At 41.0% G+C, this 23,540-nt stretch overlaps 1 protein-coding gene across 2 annotated transcripts; it reads right to left on the bottom strand.

Moving 5' to 3' along the window:
* Nucleotides 1–3,562: 3,562 nt before the first annotated feature.
* Nucleotides 3,563–23,525, bottom strand: LOC138618988 (zinc finger protein aebp2-like). 2 transcript variants are annotated; one of them, XM_069695132.1, is made up of 9 exons: nucleotides 22,943–23,523; nucleotides 21,859–22,069; nucleotides 20,309–20,416; nucleotides 19,442–19,628; nucleotides 18,136–18,260; nucleotides 14,545–14,612; nucleotides 6,649–6,762; nucleotides 5,549–5,578; nucleotides 3,563–4,525 (listed from the first exon to the last, which is right to left on the bottom strand). In XM_069695132.1, exons 1-9 carry the CDS (start codon nucleotides 23,458–23,460, stop codon nucleotides 4,519–4,521), a joined length of 1,368 nt encoding a protein of 455 aa, XP_069551233.1. In that variant the 5' UTR covers nucleotides 23,461–23,523; the 3' UTR covers nucleotides 3,563–4,518. The 2 variants fall into 2 exon arrangements, with proteins under 2 accessions (XP_069551233.1, XP_069551234.1); XM_069695133.1 differs by lacking the exons at nucleotides 3,563–4,525; nucleotides 5,549–5,578; nucleotides 6,649–6,762 and having other exon boundaries at nucleotides 19,453–19,628; nucleotides 22,943–23,525.
* Between the last annotated feature and the right edge of the window lie 15 nt (nucleotides 23,526–23,540).

The following is a 23,540-nucleotide window of genomic DNA, read 5'->3' as shown; positions in this document are numbered from 1 at the left end:
AACAGTGAGACGGAGATAAATAGACTCCATAAAAAGACCATTAGGGCCTCTTGCTGGCGTATAGGAATCAAAAACATGATGGAAAACCAATGAAAAGGACATTTAGGAAGAAGGAGTAAAGCGCTCTAAAGATTGTCTGCCAGCTGATTCACGCTTGTCCTCCTACTTTAAGAGCTGTAACACTGAAACATTTGTGCCATGATGTCTTTGATTTTGTCATTTTTACAATCCCTGTTTCCAAAGCTAGATGGTGTCGATGAGGCTTAAGGCCTTGAGAACAGGAATGCGTTTGCTAAGAGGTTATACGACTTTCTCGCATTGTTTTACCCTGAAGCATACACATTTGTAATGATGTAGGAAGTGAAATTGTTTTGTGTGAAGTGACAACCAATCAATCATATAAACCAACCAATTAAAACATTTTGGTGACATGTCTGTTGACCATGTTGCCACAACAATATTGGTCAGTCTGTAAAACCATACTGAATTTTTCCGCTTTCCTTGTGAACCAGTCAGACCTATTTCCTTGTATTTCTTTCGAGGACTGAGGACAGTTCCAAGCTGGGATTTAGAGCAGCAGCTCATCGTTTTTGTTCTTGATGTAATGCCTTCATTCTTCACTGAGACAGCAGTGTGTGTAGCCAAAGTGAAGGGAAGATTTTGTGCACATTGAGAAACTCAGATGGATGATTCAGGACCGAGTGTAAACAGAGCCGCAGATGATGGAAGGGTTCCAGGTTTGAGCGGTAGGAGCGCAGAACCACCGGGCAGCACTTAGAGATGCAGTGGGACACATGACGAACCCGTTGAATGAGGTTCACATTTAAGGAGTATAGAGAGTGCTTCAATTGCTTGTAGACTGATATGAAAGAAGGAATAACTTTACATCCGCAAACATGCTGCGATTAATCCAAAACAAAAACTGTTTGTCTGGGATTTTCCACTGGAGACAGAGCAAAGGGATTGGCATCAAACTGGGTGTTTAGAGGACAAGATGAAGGAGGGAAAGTCATTTCAAGTGTTGAGTGAACAGACGTCACTTCAGGGTAGCGGCCCAGCTCAGGCAGGCTGAGGCAGGATTGGGGTTTGCAGGCAGAGCTACTGTCCGTTTCTATCAATCTGTTCGACGGCTCCAACTGATGTCACTCCTGAAGTCACGGTTCAGACAAACCTTGGAAACAATGTTTTCTTGCTTCATTTAAAAATTCACGACTGGGGAAAAAGCTGGAAAAACAAGGCATAGGATAGATGAAGACATTAAAAAAAGATGGATATTCAATCCAATAACAGAAATTGTTAGGCCATAAACATCTGTAATTTTGCAAAGGCTTCCTGGATTCCTGTAGAGACCCATAACAAAACAATAAAGCAACAATGAAGGAACTTTACAATAACAAGTAAGAGTGATTTCAAAAGAAACAAGTGAAAAATAAAGTGCTTGACTCAAGGTTAGATCACCACACATGGGATGCATGAAATTAAACTTTTAATTGGTGCTGTCAGAAACGTATTTTCCTTCTGCAGCTCAATTATTGTGGAAAAAATAATCGGCAAAAAGATGTAGGCTACGGAGAAGGGCATAAGGTCGAGCTTTAAACAAGAAGCTGCAAACGGGAGATCTCGGGGACAAAAAAAAAAACAAGAGAATGAGCAATATCAACCAATGATGGGATTTTGACCCACTTCCTGTTTATTGTCTCAACTCTAACTTTGTCACTGCTCAATGTTCTTCAATTAATGAGCAGAAGCCATCAACAGAACTATGGCAATGTTATCTATTCAATACTACAATCAACTGGTAGGTCTCTTCAGCTGAGAGACCCCAAAGCAACGGAATTACCGTAAACGATGTGTTGACTCGGTACATGGTTATCATTGACAACTTCCTGCTTATCAGAGGATTTGAATCTGCGATCTGAATGCTAATGTCTACGTATCAAACCGCAGGCAAAGGTAAAGGGTGTTGAATGCAACTTCTAGCTGTTCAAACAGGATGAATGGGACCTTAGGTAACCTTTAACTTTCAGTCTTTATGGAACGTTGAACTTGCAAAGACTCAGGCAACTTGGAATAAAAGACCGACAAATATAGTGATATAGAAAAGACTGGACAAATATTTATTTTATCATTATGACTCATGTATTGGGTATTTATTATCACTGACAAATTATTTTGTTCACAGTTTGGAGTTCTGACAATAAGCGATAACAGCATCCAAAAGACGGCTTCAGATATGAAGACTGCAAAACAGACTAGCTGAAAGTGACAAGAATAGTTTTTTAGTTCATAGTTTTTTTTAAACTCGTCTTTTTCTGTGGATTCTCAGATCAAAACATTTTTTACACATCATAAGGTTCACAAGTCACTGCCTGAGTTGAGCTTGTGGTAGCACGACAAGGATTTTTGTATTGACCCCACGTTGTGTTGCCTGAATTTCTTGGAATTAAAAGGGAAACTCATCCTCATGTTTAACTTCCGAGTGTTGCCTGCACAGAGCTACGTGCTCCTTTGCCAGGAAAAGTCCGACAGATCGTCATTTTTTTTTTCTGGATCAACAGTCGTTGTTTGAAGTAATGACTGTACTTCTTCCTTCTTTGTATGCCCGCCTAGAAGGACAGAGGAATGGCTCCCGAGCTCTTCAAAATCAAAATAGCCATCCGCCATGTTTTCGACTCACTATACTAACAACCACTGGAAGACCATGTTAGAAGGCAATGTTCCTGTAGATACGGAAGAAAAAGACATTCAGACATCCAATTACATGAGCCAAAATACAATTTGTAGGAATTACAGCTAATGAAGGAGGAAGTGGCCGCTCAAGCTGAGAGCTGAGCATCGCTAGCTGGTGAAGATAGCAGATCTGGAACGGGGTCAACTGGTTGTGTTGCTGCTCGGTTAGATGTTTAGTGGGGCAAGTGACCTCGGAATGGAACAAGCCAAGTGCATTCTGGTTGTTATACGTTTTCTACCTTGTGAGTAAAAGTGAATACCACAGTTCTTGTTTTCTCAGATAATGTAGCACCAATTTAAAACATATTTGTGTGGGTTTTTTTTTTTTTTTTTTACTGCACCTACAGCCCAGTTTTACGACAAGACCATCTTCCAGCAGCGAAATCCACCTTTAAACAAAGTAGAAGACGACAGCGGGGTGCAAACAAACGTTCAGTGTTTAACTCATCTAAACAGTGAAACAACAACCAAAAGCCTCATTAGTGAATTTTGTGCGTGTGTGAGCACACAAAAGCACGAGATGTTTGAGAGTGGGACCGCCGTACTGTAGCAGACCTCTTCCTGAACTCGGTTTTCTCTGCAGGCATGCTCACCAACAGCTGAGGCTGGCAGGGGCTCTGCCCTGCTGGCCCAGTCATTAGCTCCTCCACAGCATGCTCCCAAAGCTGTTCTGCTAATGGACGCCAAAGAAGCCATCCAATCACCTCCAAAGCACACACAAGGAACTAATATTTCATTCGACGATTGTACCACAATGGATGCATTGCTCCTTTCTGCCATTCAAACACCTTCCGTCCTCATCTGTACGGGCAAGTTGACGTCTGTCAACGTCTGTCATTTCCCCAATTTTATTACAAACACAATATTTCATTTCCAAAAAGGGACAACATTGAGTAGAAAACACAACTTATTTACAACAATTATGAGTGCTTAAATAGCAGTAACGTAAATGTATCATATCAAGTATGATGTACGTACACAGTTCATGTTGGGAGGGGGGGAGAGTAGGTGGGGAAGGGGGGAAAGTAGGTGTTGCTGAAATGAGTCATTTTTATGGTGTACTTTCTACAGACTGGTGAAGATTAAGAGCTACATGGTAGTGTCTTTAACTACTGAGTTATTGCTCCTGCAACAGTTTGAATCGCTTTGAATACAAGTCTGACGTGACTGGCACAACCTCATACACACAGTTAATGGGACTGCATTCAGTAAGTATAAATAGGATAATCTGTTAAGATTTATGTCACGTATGACGTAATTACAACTAGAAATGTCCAAAATATCCCTACAAGTGACAGTTATATATATTATCACAGTAAATATGGTTCTATTCAAAGCTTTCACAAAAATCCACAGTACACCAGCATTTCCATGGTATAAAAATAAGTTACAAATCTGGATAAATATTTTACACAAAACAGTTATAAAAAAAAATGCTGTATTATCTGACAAGCTTACACAAAACAGTTTTTACAGTATTGGGTATTAAAGAATATTTTAAGTTTGGTGCTTGTTAAAAAAAACAACATTCATTTAAGTTTTTGATGAACACAAACTTTTGAAAAATATTCAGTCCCACTTTACACCACACTTGGCCACGAGTCGTTTTAGAGACACAAACTCGAGGAGGGAAAAAAGGAGAACTGCAGCATAGCCAATTTTACTTCCTTTTATCGCCACTTCACTCCCCCCGTTTGGCGGAGACAGATGAAGAGCGTCCCATCCCATATAGATAAACCTCCTATGACCAAGGATTTCCCATAAAGTATCAAGTCCACAGATGAGTCCCTACAGGCTGAGCACAAAGACAGGAGAGAAAGACACAGAGAGAATGAGTTGTTCTCAGTTTGTCATGAGAGAGATCACAGTATGAAAAATGTTCTTTATCCTGGATGTTCACACACTGAGCTGACTCTACAGACACACTGCACTTTTTACAGTAGCGCTCGCTGCACTGAACTGCAGATGTAAATTATTGGAAGAATAAACAACGTCCAACTTTGACCTCATGTTTGAGTTAAAGCCTCAAAGTAGCCTGCATTTTCAGTTCATGGTACGTAAGGACCGTGAAACTGTGGGCGATACGCAACCTTCTGCAATGACGTTTCACCACCGGAGTCACAGGTAATTCTGCAGATGCCACATTACCATATCGCCGGTGCATCAGCATCATTTGATCTACGTTACGAGTGTATGGAAATCTTAAATTTGTGTCCTACTGCAATATAGACAGCCGAGTTAACAAGCAAGAATAAGTCAGCAGTTTCTGTGTTGTCTGCATGCTCGTACCAACACCGCTGTGAACTTCAAACGCTGCCTGTGCACGGATGTTGATAAAAGATACTGATGTAGCCATGTTAACGCTTCACACGTCTATCTTTTATGCATCTGCTTCGACTTTCTGTGCATCTGTAACTATACCACTGCTGCTACAAACCATGCCAATACTGTCTTTATTAAAAATACATTCAACATTGTCATTTAAAAATCAATTTGCAAGAAGAAAAAAAAGAAATAAAACAAAGGCATACGGCTCTCCACTTTTTTTGTGCGCAAGAAACTTGCATACACTTGTATTGTGTATGTTGGGTTGTGATACAGTGTAATAACTTCTCTATAATAAATTCTCATTCAGTAGCTACTTTCAATCCTTCACAAATTAGTTGTGCACTTCTTGTAATTGATTAACACAATTCTAATTGTGGTATTAGCCACAAACACAATTTATAAAATGAATTTCTAAATATTTCTGAGTGTATGTCAATTTATTTTTAGCTCTAGATAATAAATACCGAAATGTTCACTGGGTGCAGCTTACCTGCGCTTCAGACGCTTTTGAGGAAGTGCTCTGAAAAGACAGAACAAGTTTGAGACCACTGTTCAAGGCTATTTTTGATATAAGCTGATTTCAGTCTAATATGACTAAGATGAAAACACTGTTGAAATAATATAATTATAAAGTGACAGTCAGTCTCTCTCTGTCCATCTCGTCTGCATGTACAGTGGTCCAAACAAACCACCACATTTGTTTGGGGATTTCATGCACCAGGACAACCTTGACATAAATTGGCTGGCTGCTGACGGTTATATTCAACTATGAAACCAGAGTCCAGCAGCAGTCCCTGCAGTTACTGAGCCTTCAGGTCTAATTAAAATCAGTCAGCCTGTGTGCTGATTAGCAGACTTGTGTGCCATATATCTCCAGTAAGATGACCACTCTGTTATTTTAGGCACGTTGTTCCTCTTTCAGGATTCATTTTCAACCTTTTATGGTGTACCATAAAGTTAACCTTATTTTCTCATCTCAGTGATGAGTGCACCAAGTCTTGCATAGCTGCACAGGATTCAAATGATATGAGAGCTAATGTTTAGTGGTATGTGGTGCACTTGAAGACAGAGAAAGTATAGGCTGTGGAGTTACATTTGCACTGCAGCAAGAAATATATTTCCCTGTGTTAAAAAACGGTCAATTCCGTTTTAGAATGAAAATGAATGTGATTATGACTGCATCACTTAGCCAAATTAAATTTAAAGTGACTGAACCCTTTTTAATACTTCAATAACAGGGACTCTCATTGAAAATGAGTTTTCTCTACACTCAGCTTTTGGGATGTAACTCCTGAAAAGCTGCCACCTGCTGGATGAAAGTTTGTGTGCACACTCAAAAACACAAACCTGACAGAACTACTTGCAACATGATCTCACACACAGGTGTGTCGAGCAGAGACAAAAGCCGAAACATTTTCTCATGTCAGTTTAATGCTTCACACAATACATACAACTGATAATTACAGTAGATCATATTTACACATGGGGAATATGTGCAAATATGATCTACTGAGGCAGACACATCTGCAGCACTGTGTGCTGATGTGTCTATATGTGCATGGGCACAAAGAGGCATCATCACACACTCACCGATAGATGTTTGGGTCTAATAGCATGGCTGTGTCCTGTGGTAACTGGGATAAGTGCACCACTTTAGTCTTCAGCTGAGATCGCTCGGTTTCATTCACCCACACATCAGGCAGTCTGCAAGACAATACACAAGCAGAGAGGACATGTGGTCAAGCTACAAGATTTGACAAAAAAGACAGAGCGGAAACAGGGGACGGAGTGGGAGTAGGCTTGAAAGAGGCGAGAGTACATGTTAACACCTTCCTCTGAACACTGAGTACATTCCCATAAGTTATGTGGCCTTGACCAAAACACTGGAACAGACACACACGAGCAGACCAGCACACACAAATAGAGGACAAAGTACAACGTCCTCTCTTGTGAATGATCATATTGTGTGTGTGTGTGTGTGTGTGTGTGTGTGTGTGTGTGTGTGTGTGTGTGTGTGTGTGTGTGTGTGTGTGTGTGTGTGTGTGTGTGTGTGTGTGTGTGTGTGTGTGTGTGTGTGGCATGCAACTGGCTGTGTTTTTTGTCAAATAAAAATGACGGGCTGACTTTTTCACCCCATGAAACTCGAGGACAGGGAGGTGATGTCTTCAGAGAGACAGGGACACGAGCACATGATGTACTGTACTGCTCTGGCACCTTACTGTACCCACAGCAGCGTGATCCCCTGAAAGATGGGAGTGTGCGAGCACTGGCGATGCAGAAGAAAGAAACAAAGAGCTTAGCGAGTCGACTGCGCCTCCCCCCTCCTTCCTCCAGCCCCCACTTCCCCATCTCCACCCCCAGCATTCCCCCGTCACTATGTGCGTCATCACAGGAGCCCCCAGAGACTCTCTCTCTCTCACACTCGCTCTCACACACACTCTCTCTCACTCTGTCGCTCTCTCTCTCTCTCTCACACACACACACACACACACACACACACACACACACACACACACACACACACACACACACACACACACACACACACACACACACACACTCTGCAGGCAGCAGTCGCCTTGCCAAATCACTCATTCACATGCCTAGTCAGCCCATTCAGTGAGTTGGTGCGCAGGTAGCGCCTCGTAGCACAGCTGAAGGTGGAGGTGGAGAACAAAAGTGATGTAAAACTGACTAATGAAGGACAGGAAGAGACGGAGGGAAGGGGAAAAGAAAAGTGAAGAGGCAGGGGAGTGACGTTCATGTAAAACAACTGGCTTTAGTGGTTGCAGATCCATTTATGGCATGTTCAAAAGCCTGAAGTTGGTGCTAGCTACAGAAGGCAATTTAACAAATACCATATTGTTCAGAAAGCCTCAGCAGTGTACTTGTAATCAAACAAGACATGTTATTTTGGTGCTAGAGTTATGTGTGTCTGTGCCCTTCAATGAATACACACACACAGCAAAAATAACACTGACAACTGATATAAAAAATTTCAAACGAATTTGACACTTACAGTACGCCTTAATTCATTTACAAATGAAGAATAAACAAAACAAAAACAAGTATGTGCAGTTACAAAATTAGAATACATACCAATGTTTTGATAAAAGAAATACAAACTTCTGTACATCACAAATTGATTACAATTAAACAAAACAAAATTAGGAAACTTATCCATGCACATGTTGAAGTAATCAGAATTAGGTACAGGGCATATGATGCCACTGATATTTGGTAATCTTTCAGCTGATTTTTAATTTATGGAAGCGCAGAAATAGGATAAAGAAACAATTCTAATTTTGTTAAAAGCAAAGTAGGTGTAAAAGGAACTCGTTCTCTCTTTTGATTCTGTCGTGCTACCAAAAGTGTCTCTATCCCCTTTAATGGTGGGGAAAGAAGAAAGAGGAAGTTGAGAGGAGGCAGGGACAAGACAAGAAACAGTCCCCTTCAAAGCAGCTTTAAAGTTTGGGTTAGTCTTGAGTTAGTGTCCTTCTCCAAAGCCAACCTCAAATGACAGAGCAGGACCTGCATAGTGTTAAATACGCAGTAAACACATGTGTGTGTTTGTGTGCGTGCACTCGCACATGTACATCCCTCTCCACAGTCACCATAAACATGTCCCGAGTGTGCCGTGGTACCGATGAGTTATTACATTATGTTGTATGGGAAATACACGGGAGAGCAGCACTGGTGGGGTGGGATGGGGCCGGGATGGGGGGAAGGGGGGGCACAGACAAACATACACCCAAGTGTTCATATCACTCACCCACACACAAGCAGACACACGTACACATTTTCAAGACCTAAAAGATATCTCCACCCAAAGACCCCATTCAGTCACACAAGCCAAATAAAGACAAATGGATTTGTTTTATTTTCCAGAGGAGACTGTTATTTGGCTCGCTTCTTTATGAGCCAGAAATGTATATTGTGAGTGAGACCTCTGTGGAGAGAGCGAGTGGGAGTTGCCTGCCAGATCGAAGCCTAGTCTTCAACCCTGAATGGATGGCTGGCTCCAGGCCTGACAGGAGCAATAAGTTCATCATAAGGCAGCAAAATGTGTGTTAAATTGCTAAAATATGAAATGGCCTTCATATGGAACTCAGCAGGAAAGACTGCAGCAGTTCAACGTCCTGATGAACCGCATTGTTCTGCAAAGCAAACGACAGCTGGCTCCGAAAGCTGGTTCATGGACTGTAAAACTCACTGCAGCTGACAGAGACACTGACAACGGCTCACTGTTCATTGATTAATATTGAAAGTTAATTAACATGCTAATTGTTATGGGGGAATATTTATAGTTAAGAAACATGTGTTCACATAAAAAAGGACTCATTCAATTGTTACCAGTGGCTCTCTGTGCATTCCTACAACTTCTCAGAGTTCACGGCTCCTCTGACTGCTTTGTTCTTACCTAATATCTGCCTGCAGCTGTTTCGGGTTTAGTGCCATTGTGTGAAATGATTCCTTCAACTACAATCCTCTCATAAAATGTCATGTCTGCTAGCAAAAAAAAACTAAACAAGTTAGGTGAATCAAAGACAGAGCTAGATATTTTATGCGTATGATTGACGTCTATGTTTACAAGACTCAGGCCCGTCTCTGAGTGAATCCGAGGAAGCTTGTTATTAGTTAGTATTAGATCAAGCAGCTTTTAAAACACATTTCTAAACTGCAGCAAAGTGTTTTTTCATGCAGTTCTGTTGCTTTTATTCTCTTTGCTATAGGTCTGATGTGTAAGTGTTTGCGATGCAGCTGCCTGCTTTTGCAGTATCACAGCAGGAATTCAATTAAGCAGACTGAAATTGGCCATATGTAGGCGTACAACTGACTCACCCTGACTACATGCATTCAGCCACTGTTCCTCCGTGATCAAAGACACATACCTTCAATGGATGTCTCTTGTAGAAGATTAATGAACTAAGAGATCCTTAATTTGTAAATGTGGGGAGGTTTAAACATTGAATACAAATAATTTAAAAAAAATTAAAGATTAAATAGATTCAGTACATTTTGACACTTTGTTTTTATCCTTCAGCAGGCAGGACCCTACTTATGTACCCAGTTACAGACCCTATTTATGTATGTTTTATTCAGCTTCAATATTAGTTTTTAACAGCAAATGTTTAGGCTGTATACACATGTTTCAGAAGTCATTCCTCTTTTCCAGTATTTAGTTCAAAAACTGTTTTTTTTTTTAAACATATAACATTTTTCTGGTGTATATTAATTGGACTTTTTTTTAGCTAAGCAGAACGCATATTCTGGTATGATTTCAGAAACTGTACTATGCTGTATATCTTAAGTGTGGAAAAGTCCCATCTGTGAGAGCTCCACGAGCTTGTGATCCCATTGAACTTTGCTAGCCGACTAAATATAAACAAAGCATTGAACAAAATTAAAATAATTACACACTAAAGAAAAGAAATGAAACCCATGTTGTGCAAGATAAGTGCTGTGTAGTTTGTCCAAAATGATGTGCCGTGATGGATCCAGTAGCTTGAGGCGTTCACTGTAGTGTTTGTTATTCTAAAGCAATCAACAGCATGCAGGGGAATCCATTCACCCATCCATCAAAGACGCTCTCCCTCTCTCTCTCCCCCTCCCTTTCCTCTCCCTCCCTTCCTCTCCCTCTCCTCAGTGAACCGCCGGTGGTTCGTGTTCAGAATGGTTCATGTTAATCAGTTACTCATTAATCCAAATGGAGTTAATAAGTGTCCGTCAGGATGTGAATGCTTTGCTCCGGCATTAATAAACACGATTTCCCACATTCACAACGCTAATCAGTGACTCTGAGAAACACACGCAGAGTTTAGCACGAGATGTCGGCTTCAGTGTTGAGAGTCACGACACTTGATGGCTGACTAAATGACCACCGTATCACCGGTCAGTTCGGACATTAAACTGAGTCAGGGACTAAATGGTGACTATTGACACAACTGACCCTCAACTACCGACCATGCCTGATCTGTAACGTGTCAGGTTTCAGGTCAGCAGCTCAGTCCAACACTGGGATGTGGATTTGTGGAAGTTTCCAGCTCCACAACTCAAAATAGTGTTAAAACGTCTCTAGAAGTATTTTCTATTTTAATGTTGAAAGGGAAAACATGCTTGAAGACATGGACAAATATGTAACATGAGTAGGGAAACGGTTATAACAAGAGAACAGTCACATATTTTCCTCACTAACGCTACACTGCGATACAAAAACAAAGATGTTGTAGTCTCTTTATTTCCATGTCTTTTAAGTGGATCATCAGCAGGTGAGGATGTTGACTTTTTGCCTGCAACATGTAGCTTTAGTCTCAGTCTCAGTGTGACATCATGTATGCAGACATCAAGTGCTTTTAAGACATAATTCACAAAATTGTTTTGTTTTAAAGCAGCAGTCAGCTGGAAACAATACACAAGAGAAAGTTTCCAAACAAATCATAACACTAATGTTTACTCAATGAGCTAGCTAACTTCAGCTCATAAAATCTGCTTTAACTTTTAATCCTGGCGTTTTAATCGTTTTCATTATTTGTTTATTTTTATGTATTGTTTTCCTGTGTAGGACTTTTGGTTGCATGTTTCTATTAGAGGTGCAAACAAAAAAATGATGGTTTGCTGACTGAGATGAGAAGCTGCTTTTTTCTACCTCTGTGTGAAATAAATGATCAACTGTTTAACAAGCTAATGATTTTCTGTGATAAATAATTTATACCCCCGTTATCACTGTAAAATATAAATACGCGCCCTGAGAACATGAAAGCTTGACAGACAGCAACAACAGCTGAAGGGAGGTGGGACTTAGCAAACAGTGAATTACACACATAACAGAAAAGATATAAGAGTGCATAGAGCTCATACAAACCTACTGTATTTAATCCCCTGGTCTACTTTTATCTGCTGGGAGATAATCAAGCCACCCTTGCAGTTAAGACATCACTGAGTACTTCCTTCCCTTTCCCTCCCCTTTATGGATTGATTATGCGGATTAATGACCAGAGCACTCATCTGCCGCAGGGCAAATATGTGACTCAGTAGCGTTGCTGATTTCTCCAGCAAGGACCAGACTAAAAGGCACCTCATTCTTCTTTCTTTTTAATTCCATTCCTGTCATTCATTTTCTTTGGTTTCATTCTGCCTCTTCCTCACATTTTTCTTTCCCACAGCCATTTTGTTCTCACTTGTATTTCTCACTTTCCTCCAGTCTGTGTCTCCCCCATTTCTCTGCCTCATCCGTTCTGCTTTTATCTGTCTTTGAGTCTCAGCATCAATCTCCATCTTTGTCTCTCTTTGGATTTAATCTGAAAAGTATTTCCTGATCACCTAACTTCATCTTTCTCTTCCGTATCCCCACTCCCATTATTTGTCTCTGAAGAAGATTAAACTGCCACATGCAAGGCGAGGAGAAGATTGTGGACGTGGATCAGAGATAGGAAAAGGAAAGAGGAGGAGGAAGCATCGGCAGATGAAGCGGTAGAAACCCGAGAGAACAAAGGCTTTGCTACAGTATGTTCACAGGAATCTGTTCGCAGCAAGTTGCTTTGTAATGCATCATCCAGGTTTCTTTGCCCAGTGCCATCGTTGCTCCTCTTTTCACCAAACCCATTTCATCGTCTTCTCTGACCATGTTCTCTTTTCCCCCTCCTCTCTCTTAATTCACTTCTTTCCCCTTTCAGCCTGCTTGTTCTCAGTTCCCAACTCCTCCGCTTTCTTTCCTCCTCTCTTTCATTCTTCCCCTTTCTGCTCTCTGATCATCTTCAGAGGCCGTGCAGCCAAACCCTTTAATGGGAGTGTGGGAGAGCTGAAAGTGTGGTGGGAGCCCTGCAGAGAATCACAGCGGCCTGTGAAGTTGTCTCTCTATGAGAGCACGGTGACAAACACCGAGCTGGGGCTTAACGCGGCTCTAATGTTCACCTCCACTGGACTGGACCTGGAGACACTGAGCTGGGAATAGGTACAAATTTGGTGAGGACAGGGCAGAACGGTTCATGGCTCAATGGGCTGAACATGATTTTGTAGTGCAAGTCCATGCACAGATTGCATCATAAATAGTGTGATGTCTTCACTTAAAATGAAAATTGATAAAAAAATAAAAAAAAAAATAAAAAAAATATATATATTGTATAGTATTGTAGAGCCACAGAAAAAAAGAAATACATTTGGATGCTGATTCAATATTTAAAAGACACTTAAGTGAACCAGTCCGAGGTTTACACGTCAGGCCAAGCAGATGGTAAAGAACCAGCGCCAGACCAAGAGAGCGACAGACACGGAACTGTGAATGGCCGTGTCCACTTCCCCCCATCAGCACTTCAAGCATGAGTGTGAGTATCGTAACACTGAGTGAGGATACTGGCTGATTGTCGTGGCAGTCAGCTCCCTTTGAGGAGAGCTCTGCAGTTTCAGACAGAGGAGCTGGTATGATACGGACTATAGGGGACCTAGATTTCTCACACCAATAGCTCTACACAACAAATGTTGGATCAGCCAAGCGAGGAAGATTTACAGCAAGTGCCGATGTGAGGGAGCGCCACCATGTTGAGTGCACAACAGGATGGAAAGGAGAATGGTAAACTATCAGAGACAGATACACATACACCGAGTTTCACTTAAACATGGGGGCACCCTGCTCAAAAAGGAAATGTTTGTGCTACAGGTTACAGCTTTACATGGTTAAATATGTGGAGGAGCTTAGGGCATGTGGTGTTGAATGAATATCTTTTCCTTTTTAATGGGGTTAGATGCATCCAAACTCTTTACTTAGGAGTGCATACTGAACAATATTTCAAATCAATCTCAACCAGATTCTCAATAGGATTAAAATTATAATGAAAACTTCTCTAGGTAGTCAAGTCATCTGGAGAGATGACCCAGAAGTAACTGAAATGATAATGGTACCACAATAGCTTCAAGGATTTCTAGTGCACACTGTGCGGAAACCAAGATGGCTGATAAAGGTGTCCCTCAAGGATAAATATTAGGCCCACTGCTATTTATTCTGTACATCAATAATATTTATATATGTAGAAAAATATACATAAAGCTTTTATAACTAACTAAATAACTACTCTTCTGGTCATTCTGGATGCTAGTGAGTGTCGCATCAGGGGACAGAGTTGAGCAGCGGTGAAGAGCGACCTAATCAAGCTCACTGGAGTTTCAGTGAGGCCTGCATCATTTCTTGTTGTTAGAAACTGAAGGCTTTTAGAATACGTCGTGGCATGTAGTAGGTGGTATAGGAAGTAATTAAATCCCCAATGTGTATACAAAACAAATTGACTTTCTTATTACTGGCCTGCCAATCATCTGTTAAGCCCCTTGAACTGCACCCATCTGTATGAAAAGTGCTACATAAATAAAGGTTGATTGATTTATCGATATATTGCATGTTTTTTTTTTTTTTTCATTAAATTCTATTTTAGCTGATATTAGGTATGCATTAAATTGGTATTAAGATTTATGGTATAGTGAGTCAGAAGTTTTACTCACATGTCTTCAGGTGTCCAGTGGAGGAGAACCTTCACTTTGCCAGACCCCTCTTTCCTCCTGGCTAACACCTGCACAGAGACAGTATAACAACAACATAGATTGAGTTAGATCCTTTAAGTAAAAGTGACCATGAAAGATGTACACAGGCATGTAATCTAACCCTAATAACACTCTTTTCTTTTTATTTCAAGCCAATTTGTGGTTTTACAAGCAATATATTTGTACAAATGTGTCAGGTTTAGCTTGTATTGCAGCATCCTCTCTCGTCTATGGGGGACCAGCTTCAAAGACAAGCCCCCATCCTGGCCCCATCTTCCTAATGAATAATGAGGCTACATGCTTCAAACATCTTACCGTGTAACACAGTAGCTGATCATTACACTAATAAGTACTCTTAATAATGCATGGAAGAGCAGAGTGAGAGTTCCATTTTCAATGGGATTTATCCCACTTTCCCCTGCAACAAACTGTAAGACAAAGAAAATCTGATTCAGACAACAGTTAAGAATATCTGAACTTGTTATTCTCGAGAGCCAGAAAGACACACATGCAGTACACAGTGAGCCATCATAAACAAGTCCCTGCTTTTGCCGTAGATCATGTCAGCACCAGATGCTTTAACACTTCAACCAGGAATGCGTTTAGTGGAGACCAGCACCCCCTTGGTAATGTTTGCTGCAGTAACCTGCCACACTGTTTTCATTTTGTTATCCGCTTTAAATACTCAACTCTTCAACTCCCGACACAACCGCAAACTTCAAGGCTTTTCTGCCTGTGAAAATACAGTTGAGACAATATCAGCTTTCCTGAATAGTTGGCCCTCTTTATGCATAACATTTCATCTATCCTGCTGTGTTGGTTTACAGTAAAACTGGTCTGGAATTCACAAATATTGTCAATAGGGAAAATAAAAGCTAGAAAAATAACTAGGGGTGTCAAAAATAGCTACAGATATAACCTCTTGCGTCAATTGGCATTTTTGGTGAGTGTCTGTTTTTAGGATAGTGAATGACCTCACATGTGAAGAACTTCTCTTACGCACATGAATATCTAAAACTATTTTTGTGACTCGGGGGACTTCCTGTGGCAATGATGGAAACTGGTTTGAGGACAGGAGGGAGGAGGCCCCACTGAGACATGAGGCACAGACACAAAGACCTAGAATCACTCTCCTCCCCTTACAACTTTTCCTACCTTTCCATCTTTTAAAACATGTATTAATAACTTTTCTTTAAGGAGCATCAATCCGTTTAATTCACCTGACACTCCACTACCCTGAAGGATACGTGGATATTGCTAACAGATGGATGGATGATCTTGTGAATTTTTATTATTTATTAATGTTGTCTGGCAGAAGTTTTGAAGAAAGCAAACATGGCACAAACAAGTCTAGTTACAGAATGATTAACTTTTTTATAAGATAAAGTTAGGCTAGCTTAGACGAAACTAATTTTGTTGTTGCTGGCTTGGTGCCTTAACATTTGTCTGCTAGAAGCTTTGCAGATAGCAGCCAAGTTGGCAAATCAACCATGTTGTCGCTTATACAGTGTGCAGGCATAAAACCTAATGGTGGAGAGGAGACCAAGTAGGGAGAGCAAAGCAGCAGTAACGGCATGAGTGATGACACTGAGATAAACGACCTGTACATCTCATACATTAACTGACATACTGCTGATGTGAGATGTAAACTGTTCCTACGGCCTATAGAAACAAATAACTATTACAATCTGATCCCCCCTCCTCCAAAGAAATTAAATAAATTATAATCAGTGTAGATTTTTGTATCTGTTTCGCTGTCAGTGGCTATCCTCTTGCGCCGGTGTGCTGTGATTCACATGTGAACATGAAGGCATGATGTCATTGGTTAGACTGAATTTATGGTTTTATGCAAGGTTGTACTCTTGTTCGTTCTGAGTGTTTTAAATATTTTGCAAAGTAAGAAAATCCTGTTTCTCTCACAAGTAACAAAAATCAAAACATGATCAAAACAGACATATTGTCCTTTGTTAATCGAGGTCAAATTAGCTTGCTCTTAGAGACCCCACTTTGACGTTTCCAACCCAGCTATTGACAGATGAAAAAGATCCATCCCAACTTTTCAGAGCATTAGTCTCACTTCATAAATTAGCATTGTATCTTGTTTTGTTCTTGATTATCTGCACCTGCCTTTATCTGCTAGCTTTCTGGCTTAGTAAATCCACATGGAGAAGAAAGGACAATTTCTCAGAGACAACAACAGTGTTCGGCGACAGAGATTCTCCTCGACTTCAATGCAATGGTTTCTACGTAAGTGGCTGAAGCCCTGCAGGCATAACTCAGTACACCAGCCTGCTGATTTACTGCCCCTTTAATTAAAATCCACTGTAAACAGAATCACTGTCAATGACTGAAGAATCTGTTCTACACATGTAATGGGAGACTGTGATGAGAAACCAGTGACTGGGATTGTTTGCATGTTTTATGTACAGCATGTGAACACAGATGATAACGCAGATGGTACTCCTTACTTTTTTCCTGTTGTTGATGAAAATTATACCACCATTCAATCTGAGTACTAGAGACAGAGTGCCTCCTAGTGGAACTGCTTAACAATTGCAGTCATTCAAAAAAAAAATTTTTAAAAAAAAAATCTGCCATTCACAATCAAAATTTATTCACGGTTTACCTCCCTTAATATAAAATGAATGTATCTGCTCAGGTTGTGACGCAATTGTTAGTTTAAAAAAAGGAGAATCTTTCACTGAAAAAAAGGTTTCCCTGTGAGTGCTCATATGCATCATAAATATAAGGTGCAAAGGCCCTTTACAGCTCATTAATAATGTATCATGCAGTGGGATCAGAACAGACAGAGCAGAAAACACAAAAACAATCCAATTGTCTTTCCTGTGAAGCCCGATTCAGAGAAAAACAACATCAAGCCCTGAGGCGTTTCTACAGGTTCAATTCAAGTGCACGGAGAAAAAAATCTGCAATGATTGGAAGCTGACTTTCAAACAACGACTCTTTCACGCCCCCTGTTGTCTATAAGGAAAATAAAACCATTTTCAAAATAACAAGGGGTACACAAATGTCACATTTATGTATTTCTATGTGAAGGAGAATTCAACTAAAGTCAAAGATAAAAGTATGCAGAATTACATTAATTTCAAGAAACAGAAAATCTCAACATATGACCGTTACAGTTGATTCCTCTTGTAGAACCTGGTGCGATATGGCACATTTTAAATGAGAGAAAACAAAATTGCCCATAAAAATGTGCTTAGCCTTCAAAATAAGGCCAACTTTGTTATCTACTGCATTCAAAGGTTGATTAAAAGGTAGTTTAATATTCATGTTAACCAAAGGTGTTTGCATAAGGTCTATTATGAATGCATAGCGGCATACTGGGTGGGTGAAAGCTGGATCTAGAAATTAACAAAACTGAAATGAGGAGTTCTCCAAAATGAAGAAAACATTTTTTTTTTTAATTTTTTTTTTTTACTATTCCTCTAGTGGGATTTAGCCATCCAGAGAGGTTTAGCATTGTGTTTTTTCAGGATTTAAGATTTAAACAGACAGAGGCAAATACTGTGAGACATACGAAGCACATACCGTACTGTGAAAGACAACACTGTGGCCGTTCCCCACACTTTCAATGTGGGTGGCGAGGTTGAGACAGATGGCCCTGTGGCGAATAGCATCCATGGTTTGGGCATCGAAGAAGTCGTGGGGCCTCGCTGGAGGGGGAGAGGGACACACTCAGATGAGAGTAAAGTAAAATTTAAAAAAACAAAACAACAACAACATACTAGGGTTCCCACTGTGGCCCCAATACATGAAAATTTCACAGCTTTCTGTAACTAATCACAATTATGTCCAAATCATTTCATGACTAAAAAAATGCTACTCCTCTACAACCACAACAAAAAACTACAATCACTGCCATGTTTGTTGCATCCGTTTGTTCAGACTCATATAATATATGAAGCGAAGACTTTAAAGGCATAAAGAAGCTACAAATTCTAAAACATGAATGCTTCACACACATTTTTAACCAGACAGCACAAGATCTATACAATCAGCACATCTTTAAGGTGGGAACCAAAGATTAGTGTCCTCAATTCAATCTCCCATTCTGTTCCTGAGCTCCATTTTGATGTCACAGGAAGTTGACCTTTGACGTTTTGGATATAAAATGTTATCACTTCATTTTATTCTGCGAGACATTTGCGTATGTTGTCCTAAGTAGTGCATTCCTTCTTGAGTTATGGCCACAAACACTGTTGAGGTTACAGCAGCCTTTGACCTCAGACCTTCGCTCACCAAAATCAAATCAGTTCATTTTTGAGTTCAAGTGAATGTCTGTGGGAGATTTGAAGAAATTCCCTCAAGGCGTTCCTTAGATATCACGTTCACAAGATTGGGATGGACGGACAGACAATCGGAGAACATAAAGCCTCTGATCGCAGCTGTCACTAGTGCAGAGGTATGAACAAATTTACTTGAGTGATTAGTGGTATTACTCAGGCAACTTGAGTAATGCATACACAGGCCAAGTGAAGCAAATCCTGCCACCAAGTAGCTACAGTAACTATCAGTATCTGCCTGAGCATAGATGCATAAGCTGCAACTACACAACAAAACAAAAGGTGCCCTCTAAAGAGAGTCTGTCTTTCTTTTTGGCAAAAGTTGAAGGTTCTGTTTGTGTGGGTCGAGGTGTGTGTCGTCTAGCTCTCGCTTCTCCAACACAGAGATGTGGGAGGTTGGAAGTTGGAAAACATTTATTTCAACACAACAAGCACAGGATCACCTCAAATACGTGTTCAGTTTGTAATCCTTATCAACAAAGAAAGGAAGGAAAAGACAAAGAGAGACATTTTTAAACAGATTTAGTTTTGTGTGCCTGTGAGGTACGTACGTAGGGAGCACCTGCGTTTGTTCTTGAGCTTCTTCCTCTTGTTGAGTCCAGCCTTGGAGGGGGACTCCTCCTTGAGTTTGGCCTGGCTGGACATTTTAGAGGAGCTCTGCTGGCTGAAGTGACTGGGTACATGGCGAGCCAGTCCTCCTTGGGAAGCAAAGCTGGCATTGCAGCCACCCACTACACACTGCAGCAGAGAAGTGGAAACAAGAAACACATTCAGCTTGATCTATATGTTGAAAATATGCACTCATTTACCACTTTATTAGGTACACCTTGCTTGTACTAAGTCTGATCCCCTTTTGCCTTCAGAAAGGAGGTCTGCTGGATTGATATCTGTCTGGTGACTGTGGAGGCCATTTGAATACAGTGAGCTGATGTTCAAGAAGCTAGCCTGAGAAATAAACTTCGCAAACATGGCACGTTGTCCTGCTGAAAGTAGCCATGAAAAGATGGGTACTCCTCTAGTAGGCAGTGGCATTTAAATGATGCTCAATGTGTACTAAGGGGGCAAAAGTGGGGTAAGAGAACATCCTTCACACCATTACACCACCGGAAGCTACCTGAAATGTTGATGCAAGGCAGGATGGATCCATGCTTTCGTGTTGTTTACACCAAATTATGACCATCTTAATGTTGCAGCAGAATTCGAGACTCATTAGAGCGGGCAACGTTTTTCCAATCTTCTATTGTCAATGTCTGGTGAGCCAGTTCCCACTGGATCCTCGGTTTCCTGTTCTTAACTGGCTGGAGTGGCACCTCGTGTCACTCCTGCTGTGGCGTACCCATATTAAGAATGAAGGAAGATGATGAGATTGGGAACTTAAGAGCAAGATATGTACATCACATTGAAGCTCTTGTTTTTACCTTGAAGGGTTTATCTCCACTGTGGGTCAGCATGTGTCGCTGGAGCCAACTCTGACTGGTGGACGGTGTGTTATACACCTTACAACCCTTCCACAGACACACAAACACCTGAGCAACACACACATGACGGAAAGAGAAAAGGATGATAAGTGTATGTTATGGAAGAAGTATTCTTCTCCTTCACTTACGTAAAATTACTGATACCACACTGTGAAAATACTAGTCCTGCATTCAAAACCCTACCTCAGCAAAAGTATGGAAGTATTACCAGCAAAATTTACTTAAAGTCACAAAAGTAAAAGTACACATATGCAGTGAATGCTCCCTGTCAGTGTTTTACTATTATATATTATCTTTTTGGATTACGTGTTGAATTAATGTGCATTTTGCTGCTGTAGTTATTTAGGAATGTGTTTATATAATAGTTGGTCATGTTAACCTGCAGTAATGCATCCTATTCCATAAGATTAAAATCACACATGTACCGTTTCTGTTCTGTCAGAAGCACGTATCTCTAAAAAGCCAACACACTCAAACAATGCATTTTTCAGCAAATCAGCATGGGGTTTAAAATACTTAAACTATCTTAAAATGTAGGAGGTTTTTCTTAACCCACAAATAAAAATCTAATCCATCAGTTTATCAGAAAAATTAAAATTCCAAATCAACAAATTTGGAGATTCATGGTTTCCACTGGACAAGGAGGATATAAAAAATGTTATTCTTGAAAGTAACTAGTAACGAAGGCCTCAAACATTCCTAACAGATACAAAAACGTTTTACATAATTATAGTACTTGAGTAAATTAATTTAGTCACATTCCACCACTGTATAAAGTAGGCAAAGTAAAACGTAAGAAAAAGAGAAAAGAGTCATAAAACAACACTAAAAGAAAAGCTAAAGTTTGAAGAGAGCTTGGGTAAAGGCTGTTAAACAGAAAAACAAAGACAGATTTTTCAGATTATATTTGTTAATTTGCTTCATCCTAACTTCCATTCTTTGTAGTCTGGGGACTTTTACTGAATGCAGCACACAAGTGGAAGATGCCAGTGTGACTTCTGATATCTCTTTTATTTGTCAAGAAAGAAACACATTTCAATTTAGAGAAAACAACTTTGTGGTTATAAAAATTTGCTTAGCCTGCAAAATAAAGCCACACGTGTTTACTGCTGCATTCAAGTAGTTTAACAGCTATTTTAACTAAATCGTTAAGGTGAGCAGCACAACACACTGGATGGCAAGCAGTATCCAGAGATCAACAAAAATAATCAGTTTATCAAATTTAAGGACAAAAAAAAAAAAATGTTCTCACTTAATGTTCTTGTAGTGGGATCTTGAGAGGTTCGATGTTTTGTTTTCCAGGGTTTAAGAAACCTAAGGCTCTAAAAAGGACTAACTATATATCGGGCTGAAGCAACACTGTCTTGAGCACCTTGCACTCAATGTCAATGTGAAGCCAGAGCAAGAAGGGCCACTAGCATGCCAGGCAACCTGTCGGAAAAAAACGAGGATGAACACGAATCTTGTCCAAAACATTTAAGTCTACTGACCCCTCCTCTTTGCCCGTCCACGTGAATTCCCCTGATGTGCTCTGCCAGATCAGGACTAGAGTTGAAGCACTGCGGACAGAGGTCCCAGCAACAGGGATAAGCCAGCGTCTTGGTCCCGGAGGAGCTGGCACTCATCTGTCCGTTCATCATCGCAGGGGTGGAACGCCCGCTGGACACCGTGCTCTCTAACTCCATCAGGGTACTGCTAATACTGAGAGAGAGGAGAGGAGAGGGTGGTTAGACAGAGAAAGAGAGGGAGGATGATTACAGTTTCAGTTGTAAAACAAAGCCACGGACAGGTGCAGATATTACTTGCCACATTACGTAGTCACTATGGGTGAAAGCCTCCAACTCATTTTCCACGCGTGCCACTGTCACTCACCCCAAATCAATTACATGATTGTACTATTTGATGCTCCGGGCACTTTATTATAAATCTGCTGTATAGTCAACATTTTATCCATCAAAAAACAAGTGCACGTTGGAGCCACTTGTTCATAATGTAATTGTTGCCACCTGTTTTAAACGCTCCACTTCACTTCAAAATGCATTATGATAGATCATGACGGTTTATGGCAAACAAGTACAAAATGATTTTCTTGCAGAACAGCTGGTGTGTAAGCCATCCGTGCCCCGAAATACAACTAAGAGAAGTGTGATGGGGAAAATTAAAACACCCTGCACAAACATACATACTGAAAATGTAGCATCCAGCAGTCAAAGTGTTAAAAATATATTTGTAGAGTTTCAGCATCTTTCATTGAGGGGAAAGGAGAACATGTTGATGAACTGAAGAAGTGTTTAAACTTTTGTGTGGGAAAACCATATCAGGTGTGAGTATATGGGTAGAGTAATTCTGTGTCTTAAAGCATGTTTGAGGTTTATTGTAACTAAAGTCGGTAAGTAAATATGACGTGTTACATTGAAAATAAATGAGTGCAGTGGGATGGCTCCATTTTTGGTTGACAGGTTGATGATTTAAACGTGAGCATTTCTGATAGTTTGGCCTATTAACAAACAAACAAACCAAAAAAAAACCTTTGACGAGCTGGTAAATAGATAACCGGTTATCTCCCCGACCAACCTGTCCTCCGAGTCCATGCGGCTCAGTGGTTCACCATCCGAGGAGGAGATCTCCACACTCGGCCGCCTCTTGTCGCCCAGCTCCCCGCCTCCCGGTTTCTCTCCATCTTCACAAACACTTTTGCTTTTCTCGCAGTCTATTCCCGAGCACCGGCTGTCCTCTCCCGGTTCCTCCTTCGCTTTCTGTATCGTGCTATCGTTGGTCGATTCGCTGTTACCGTCTCCCGGCCTTTGCTCTGGTTCTTCAGGAGCGGCTGTCGTCTCCGGGCTGACCGCCGCAGCACCGTCGTCTGTCACCACCTCGCTCGCGGCCTTGTCTGCCGCTGCAGCGGGCTTCTCTTCGCCGGCCTCCGCGTCCACCTCTTCCATTTTCGGTTTCACGGTAGCGCCTGGTTGTTCTGCTTCCAGTTCGTTGAGGCCCTTTTCTTTCTCCTCGCCGTTGCCTCCATTCGTGCGTACAGGCGGAGCATCGCTCTCCACACTCGGTGCGTGTGTTTCTCCGGTAGCTGCAGCAGCCATTTCAGCGGCGCACGTAGCTGGGGGACACTTTCGGTATTAAAATTTACTAGTGCCACCGTCACTGCAGGAGGAGGGCGGGG

Source organism: Brachyistius frenatus, unplaced genomic scaffold (genome assembly GCF_029030835.1).
Source record: "Brachyistius frenatus isolate BFR_SWC_R1_liver_20210118 unplaced genomic scaffold, ASM2903083v1 Contig_19, whole genome shotgun sequence".
Lineage (NCBI taxonomy): Eukaryota > Metazoa > Chordata > Actinopteri > Embiotocidae > Brachyistius > Brachyistius frenatus.
Note: the sequence above shows the minus strand (reverse complement) of the source record. Positions and strands in the feature narration are given on the sequence as shown.

Bases quoted from the DNA above. Each gene is read 5' to 3' on its own strand.
- LOC138618988 (XM_069695132.1), bottom strand. From the start codon at position 23,460: ATGGCTGCTGCAGCTACCGGAGAAACACACGCACCGAGTGTGGAGAGC. The intron at 20,417-21,858 runs GTCAGTAGACTT...TGTGTTGCTCAG, and splicing joins TGGACGGGCAAAGAGGAGGG to GTGTTTGTGTGTCTGTGGAA. The intron at 19,629-20,308 runs GTAAAAACAAGA...TCTCTGCTGCAG, and splicing joins GTGGAGATAAACCCTTCAAG to TGTGTAGTGGGTGGCTGCAA.